The 8,122-nt window shown below is 49.1% G+C and overlaps 1 protein-coding gene across 1 annotated transcript in view; it reads right to left on the bottom strand.

The window, feature by feature from the left end:
* Positions 1-2,012: 2,012 nt before the first annotated feature.
* Positions 2,013-8,122, bottom strand: part of prkcab (protein kinase C, alpha, b) — a 231,002-nt gene continuing 224,892 nt past the window's right edge. Inside the window, 3 exon segments of the mRNA XM_056288468.1 lie at positions 2,013-3,291; positions 5,993-6,133; positions 7,926-8,033. Of these exon segments, the coding sequence (XP_056144443.1) occupies positions 3,127-3,291; positions 5,993-6,133; positions 7,926-8,033 (414 nt within the window). The 3' untranslated portion in view covers positions 2,013-3,126.

The raw sequence follows: 8,122 nt of genomic DNA, 5'->3' as shown, positions 1-8,122 counted from the left end.
AGGAATTTAATCCATTTTGGAATAAGGCTGTAACTTAACAAAATGAGGGGAAAGTGAAGGGGTGTGAATACTTTCCGGATGCACTGTAACAATACTGAAGCACTGTCCATCACCTTTAGAGAAGCTAGCTAGCATCAAGGGGATGTTTGGGTAGTAATCGTATGTTGTCATCAGTTTGTACAAATCACTGGAAAATAATGCACCCCATCAAAGTCTTAGGGAACAAAAATGTTGCATTCTAAGCTCCACCACCATCCGTCGAAAACTCGAATAAATCCAAGATCACACGAGACAAGATTAGCATTTTCGTACTTTATTTATACACAGTATCCTTCATACCACAATAAACAGAGGAACGAGAAGAATCTGGTTAACAAAAAGCAAGGGCAGTGAAAGAAAGAAAAGAAAAAAAACAAAAACATACAAATACGGTATCCCCGTTGCTGTAATTGTAGGCTACTGTAGTATCCTGACTAGCCTACCACTTAGCTATCTGTAGGCTGTCCAAACATCCTTCTGTCCTCTGATACCGGTTCTCAATGTGAGACATGTAAACATTCACGCTTTGTTTTGTTTTGTTTTGTTTTCTCCGAGCCTCTGAAATCTGTTTGGTCCAAATGTGACATTCTATCACGCTCATGGCTGAAGACTTGGGATATGCAGCCTTCCTAAATTTGGCAGTTGAAGAAGCCTGGCTGTTCTCGGCCCGTGTGCCACACAGCGGCCTAGCTAGTAGCCTCGCCAGTCTCCCGACAAAGCTGCTAGACACACCTGCCCAAATGCTGAAACGCTTGTCAGTTTGGCACCGGCGAGCAAAAAGCCTACATCGAAAAGTTCACAGGCAGGAATAGCTATTCGTTTGTGACCGAGCTCGAGCTGAACGGGGGTTAGACAGGCGGCCCACGGAATGGTGGGGAGGGGGGGGGACACAACAAGGGGTGGAGGGGATGCACGATGCTTGCAGGGAGGGCGAATCTCATTCTGTGCCACAATGTGAGAAACTCCATGCTCCAAACCGGGAATCTCTGCAGCATGCAAAGGGCCATTCTCATGCTTAGATCAGGCCAGGCTTCACGCATGCACACAACGTAAGCGAGGAACCGGAGGGGCCCCGAAAACCTCGTGGTGAAACTCTTGACTCCAAATCAACACAGTTATTGAGGGATTCGGCCAAGGCGAGAGGGTGGTCAACCATTTCACACGGCACGGTCAAACGTGGGCGTCCCGTGTAATCTTTAACGCTGGTTAGTAGAAAAACACAACGATGGATAAGAGGAAATACTTATTACAAGATTTGCTGATACCAAAGCTACCAAAGAGTCAGCCAAATGTCGTATCTCTTCTTGGGGTACTCTAAACATAGAAAGTTCCAGCCATCTAAGGTAGTAAAAGCACATTCAGTTCGTGGTATAAAATCTGGAAGTTAATTTCTCTTTTCGAAACATATTTACAAAATAGTCGACATACAGGGCAGACAGCTCTCTCTGGACATAAAAGTTTACTAAGCGGAACGTAAAACGGGAACAAAAACTTTCCTTTGAACAGTTAGAAAGTGATAAACTTCTCTTCAGAATAGGACTTTCAAAACATACGACAATTATATATCAACATATATCATAATATTAAGATTTACAGTGATAGATACCAGACATGTGTACTGCATCCTAGAGAGTTTTACTGCTCGCACGGAGTCAGAAAATAAGCATGCAACAGAGATCTGCATTGTGCATATGGAAAAAGCATCTTCATCGTTGAAACAAAACACTGTCTCTGTGAGCCACACCTTTCTGACCCTATATACTGTATGTATTCTTTACACTATCCAGCCATTAGCCAAGCCGCTTATCCGAATTCGGGTCACGGGATGCTGGAACCTATCCCAGCAGTCATTGGGCGGCAGGCCGCCAGACCATCACAGGGCCGACACACATACACACACATTCACACCTAGGGACAATTTAGTACGGCTGAGTCACCTGACCTACATGTCTCTGGACTGTGGGAGGAAACCCACGCAGAGAACATGCAAACTCCACACAGAGGACGACCCGGGACGACCCCCAAGGTTAGACAACCCCGGGGTTTGAACCCGGGACCTTCTTGCTGTGAGGCGACCGCGCTAACCACTGCGCCACCGTGCCGCCCTCTTTGTGTAGTTCACCTAATGCAGGCGACGTCCATTTCTTTGGAAAAGGCTTGTTGACAGACACACGGTGGTCACCGTGAGCACATCACGGGTGACTCCATCGCCCTCTCTGCCGGACAGATATATTCCCACCACCTGCCAAACATCTGAGACAGAAATGGTTCCTGTTGATGGTTAAGTGTGTGAACACCTCTGGGAAAGCAAAGGTCCGAGCCAGGGGCACTGACGCCATCGCGGTATGAGGCGTCGAGAAACCGATGCAGCCGTTTGGGTTTTTCACTCAGCGTCGTGACCGGAAAAAAATAAATGCAATTTCTTTTTTTTTTTTGTCCGCTTCTATTTTGGCACCCACGTAACAGCAACTCATCTCTCTTTTCAGCATGTAAATATAATATGCATGTATGGCAGTTCAGGAATGGCAGCACATTAGCTGGAGAGAGTCGAGCGGGGCGAAAGCAGAAAATCGTGTACTGTGTTGCTATGTGTAATGCAGCTTGTTGCATGGTAACAGAAAGAGGGACCGGCGGGATGAGGTACGGGCGGGTTATTTACACCTTGCATCACAGCTTCTCTAACTAAAAGGCATAGCGGACACTGGATAGAGTGTACCTGGTGCACACAATCACACACGAGTTGTTGGAAATTTGGGGGGGGGGGGTTTGGAAATATGTGAACATGTTTTGGGCTCCGTGTCCGTTTATAAGCGTCTTAATCTTTCCCTTGTTGTTTTCCTCTCACAGTACACTCTTACTACCAACTCCGTTCTCCCCCAACTCCCCCCTCCTCAGCCGCCCAGCACACAGAGCTCATACAAGTGACATAACATGGCGGAGTAGCAGACGGTTGTCTCTTTGACAGGACATTTTGTGTGGGCTCATGGGAGGTCTGGATGCTTCTTGTAGTCCCACGACAGTCCCTGTCCCCATCTCGTTCTCTCTCTCTCTCTATTCTCTCCACCTCTCCCTCTCTCTGCTTTCTCCTCATACCACGCTGTGCAGGGACGGATGGATGAACTGGGGGTTGACGTAGGAGAAGCCTGCAAACTCGCTCTGGTCAATGTTGGCGATGACCAGCTGGTCAGGAGGGGTCAGCATGGGCTGGGTGCGGGTAAAAAACTTGTCAAAGTTTTCTGCCCCTTTCCCGCACTGTGAGAGTAAGAGAAGAGACAAATGGATGAGGTCAGATGTGGGAAATGAGAAGGAAAATTAACAAAAACATGGCTTCCATTGAGAGAGACTGGTTGATGTCTAGAATCCTACAATAAAATACAGAAAACAGTGATCTGGTCTAAGGTAATGCAATTATAGATTCATGATGGAAACCCTTATATTATTTTTTTCCAACCCCCCCCCCCCCCTTTTTCTCGCCAATTACCCCACTCTTCTGAGCCGTCCCGGTCGCTGCTCCACCCCCTCTGCCGATCCGGGGAGGGCTGCAGACTACCACATGCCTCCTCCGACACACGTGGAGTCGCCAGCCGCTTCTTTTCACCTGACAGTGAGGAGTTTCGCCAGGGGGATGTAGTGTGTGGGAGGCTCACACTATTCCCCCTCCCTCCCCCCGAACAGGCACCCTGACCGACCAGAGGAGGCGCTAGTGCAGCGACCAGCACACATACCCACATCTGCGAGGCTCAGCCTTTTCGGTTTTTATTTTTCAAAGCCATCCAGTGTGCCGAATTTCGCCACAAGAGGACACTGTTACGTAACCTCATACGAGCAGGAACAACTTTTGGGTCCGTGGAAACATAAAATCCGGGTGGAAATCAGTTTAAAAATCTGGGTATTTTTCAGTGAAAATCAGTAAAAACCAAAAACACTTGAGCCGCTGCATGTCCGGCTTCCCACCCGCAGACACGGCCAATTGTGTCCGTAGGGACGCAGGCAACACGGGGATTCAAACCGGCGATCCCCGTTTTGGTAGGCAACGGAATAGACCGCCACACTACTCGGACGTCCTTTCATTTCTATATTCTAGTAAAAAAATGATCCGTACAGGCCCGGAGACGAAGTGACACAGACACTTTGCACAGCCAGACATGAAGTTGTTCGGGAGTTGTAATGAGGTGAGGAAGTAACCCTAAGCACCCCAAGCAGAGGTCACTGGCTTTAGTGCCAAGCATCACTACGGGGTGTCACGTGTTTGATGCAGCTGTACGTTACATATTACTGTATGCCATGTATGGTATAAACACTGCCATAGTACCCTCACAGAGGCGGCGTGAATTCATCCGCCGTCTCTTTACTTCTGCAGCCAAGATGTGAGAATTTCTATCATGAGGTATAATGGGAGAAACTTCTGGGTATGACTTATGTCTCCTGTCACAATCTGCCATTTGGTTACGACAAACTGAAAAACCATATAGCATAATGAACAACAAATATGGACTCCACAATGTCCTTCAATGTCTATGTGACAAACCGTCTTGGGAACAATATCCGGATGCAGAGCAGTTCAAACTATTACACGGTGTTCTGCGAGCTGCACCTTAAGGCCTCGATATGTTTTTTTTGTGTGTTTGAATCCATTTAGACCCATTACCTAACGCACTCTGTGAGCTCACAAGTCTCATATGCCGCACAACACAACCCTCCTGAATGGACAGAGCTAGCATTAGAAACGACCCTTTGAGCTTTCCTCTCTGTGAATGGAGGCGCATACATCCGTTACACAACCATTTACTTTGCCCTTGTGTGTATGTAGAGACTGCGCTGTTGTGAGGCTATTTTTAATCCCCGGCAGCGGCGCTACTTGACTGACACAGCTGGTAATGAAGGGAAGGAGAGTGATGGTGGTGGTGGTGGGGGGGTAGACACAAAACGAGTGCTTGCAGTGGGAGAGGAAGGACCAGAGGGGATAGGGTGGGTGGTTGGTGGCTGCAGCTGGGCTCTGGTGGTCTTTCAACCTCGGGCTCAGCTACGGTATAGGGCTGCGGGGTCCACGACACTATTAGCGCAACCCTGCGTAGAGATGAATGGGAAACGGGTTCAGGCAGAAGGAGTTGTTGGCTTTACACTTCCTCTGGTGGATGATGTTGTTTGTTGGACATGGAAGTGGAGAGTGACAGGAAGGGCGGGGGTTTGGTTGGGTTTAGGCTCGGGGGCCTTCAGCCAATATGAAATGAATTAACTGCCCCGCCCCTGACGCTACATGAGACATGTCCACATTCACTCATGCATCATTTAGGAAGTGCCCGTGCACATACCACCCGAACAAACATCTGCACACAGTTTTTTTTTCTCCTTTGGGACCCCCCCCTTTTCTCCCCAATTGTATCCGGCCAATCACCCTGCTCTTCCGAGCCGCCCTGATCTCTACTCCACCCCCTCTGCCGATCCGGGGAGGGCTGCAGACTACCACATGCCTCCTCCGATACATGTGGTGTCGCCAGCCGCTTCTTTTCACCTGACAGTGAGGAGTTTCGCCAGGGGGACGTAGCGCGTGGGAGGATCACGCTGTTCCCCCCTCCCCCCTGAACAGGCGCCGCAACTGACCAGAGGAGGTGCTAGTGCAGCGACCAGGCCACATACCCACATCCAGCTTCCCGCCTGCAGACATGGCCAGTTTTGTCTGTAGGGGACGCCCGACCAAGCCGGAGGTAACATGGGGATTCGAACCGCCGATCCCCATGCTGGCAGGCAACGGAACTACCCGCCACGCCACCCGGACCCCCCTGCACACAGTTCGCATGCAGTCTCACACAAGATGCATACCCAAGCTCAGACACAGACACTCACACAGACACTTCTGGGTGCAAACAGACACAAACACACAGCCGGACAGACTGACACAGTTCAGTGAAGGGCCCTCAGCATGACACAGTAAATTCAGCGCAGCTCCGCTCACCACTTTGGGCTTGAAGGGCGGCTGGATCTCTCTGTTGGCCAGGCGCTCCCAATCAATCCGTCTGAAGAAGGCCTGCTCCCTGATGTCCCTCTCCCCCTCTGGGCCACAGCCAAGGCGCTTGGAGGGGTGCTTGGTCATCAGCTGGTAACAGGAAACAGGGGAGGGGTTTGTAGAGGTGACAGAGGCAGAGAAAAGAGGAAACTACTGAAACGTATGGATCCTGAAGGCCCGCAGGAGAGAGCAACATGAAGTGAAGACATATTTTATAAGGCTGTCTTCGGGTTTCTAAAAGGTAATGAAGCCACGGGCCCATGTGTAACTGTCATGTTAAGGTACACTCTGATTTATACTTAAATGTCTTCATTTGAAACAGTAACCAGATACTGCAGTGCCTTTTGATACCTTTACATTCGGCAGCCATTTTTAATTGAAATGATAACTCACAATGAGAGCAACCACGTCCAGCTCTTTTGCCAGCCGTTCCAATATCTGAGGTCTTTCTTACGGCGGCATGTGGCTGCAGGGTGTGACATCATAAAAAATGGTGGCAGAGGATGCTAAAAGACCTGATTGGGGGCATCCGGGTTGCGTAGCGGTCTATTCCAATGCCTACCAACACGGGGCTCACCGGTTCGAATCCCCGTGTTACCTCCGGCTTGGTTGGGCATTCCTACAGACACAATTGGCTGTGTCTGTGGGTGGAAAGCCGGATGTGGGTATTGTCCTGGTCGCTGCACTAGCGCCTCCTCTGGTTGGTCGAGGCGCCTGTTTCAGGGGAGAGGGGAACTAGGGGGAATAGCGTGATCCTCCCACAAGCTACGTCCTCCTGGCGAAACTCCTCACTGTCAGGTGAAAAGAAGCAGCTGGCGACTCCACATGTATCAGAGGAGGCATGTGATAGTCTGCAGCCCTCCCCGGATCAGCAGAGGGGTTGGAGCAGCGACCGGGACGGCTTGGAAAAGTGGGGCAATTGACCTGATACAATTGGGGAGAAAAGGGGGGGGCGCCCACCCCCAAAAAGACCTGATTTGGGCTGCCCCTGCATCAAAATATAATCCCTTCTCGTGTGCAAACTGACCCTGAAAAACAGTTTATCAGTTGGTAAATCAGGCTGTACACTGGGATGATGTCACAGAAACAGATGCTGATGTTGCCATGAGCCCAGGTGCCTGCTAAGAATTTGGAAACCATCTGAAGACCGTAGAAATTGAGATCTCTATCAAGTCCGTTGAGCAGGAAGAAATGTGAGCAACAGCTGTGAGGACACCACATGCAGTTACGGATGACAGGCCTGGGAGGCGTCCGCCAGTATTCAACACTCTGCACTTAGTCTCAGTTGGGTTTTTCTACACAACTTGTCCTTCACCATGCCCAGCATTAGAGACACACCAACAGTCAAAGAAGGCAGTGGGAAAGGTCTACGGCTGGGTGACCTGAATGGTGACTATAACCTCTGTGAGGACGCCATCAATTTCAACTAAATTCAAAGACACCACAAGCTGTGTGAAAATGGCAGTATTAAACAAGGAAGTGCAGTTCCTGGAGAAAACGTGCGGGCCAGCTGAGAGTGTTGCAGGCTGGTTACGAGGCGGTTGCAAGAAACAGCAAATCATAAGCAGTTTGTGATGCAACAACCACCCTGAGCAAAAGTCCAATATCGAAAAAAGTACACAGAATTTCATGCAGTTGAATACAGCCTCGTTTCTATTCTGGTGTCTGAACAGCGTTAAAGTACGTTAGACAAGTACGAGTCCAAAGTTCCTGGGGAGAATAATGAAGAGGAAAATATTTCAGAGTTGATGTGTGCTAGCTGTTGGGCTGCACCACTATTTATAACATATAAATGATATTAACATATCAGTAACCTGTGAGATACTGGTTTGTTTCACCCTAAACAAAGTAGCATTGAGGCCCCAAGAAAAACAACACTTACTCCCTTGCAGATTGAGACGGCCTCTTTAGACATGGACTTTGGGTAGGACACGTTGTGCTCCATGATAGACTGGAAGAGTTCATCTTCATCCTCTCCATCAAAGGGGGGCTAAAGATGTAACGCCAGAGTATTAATATACATCTTGTGATTTGGTAGAGACAAAGACATTTTTTAGGATTTTAACTGTGAAGATCCTG

The sequence above is a fragment of the Lampris incognitus genome, chromosome 10, assembly GCF_029633865.1.
Source record: "Lampris incognitus isolate fLamInc1 chromosome 10, fLamInc1.hap2, whole genome shotgun sequence".
NCBI lineage: Eukaryota > Metazoa > Chordata > Actinopteri > Lampriformes > Lampridae > Lampris > Lampris incognitus.
This window is presented reverse-complemented; position numbering and strand designations above follow the sequence as displayed.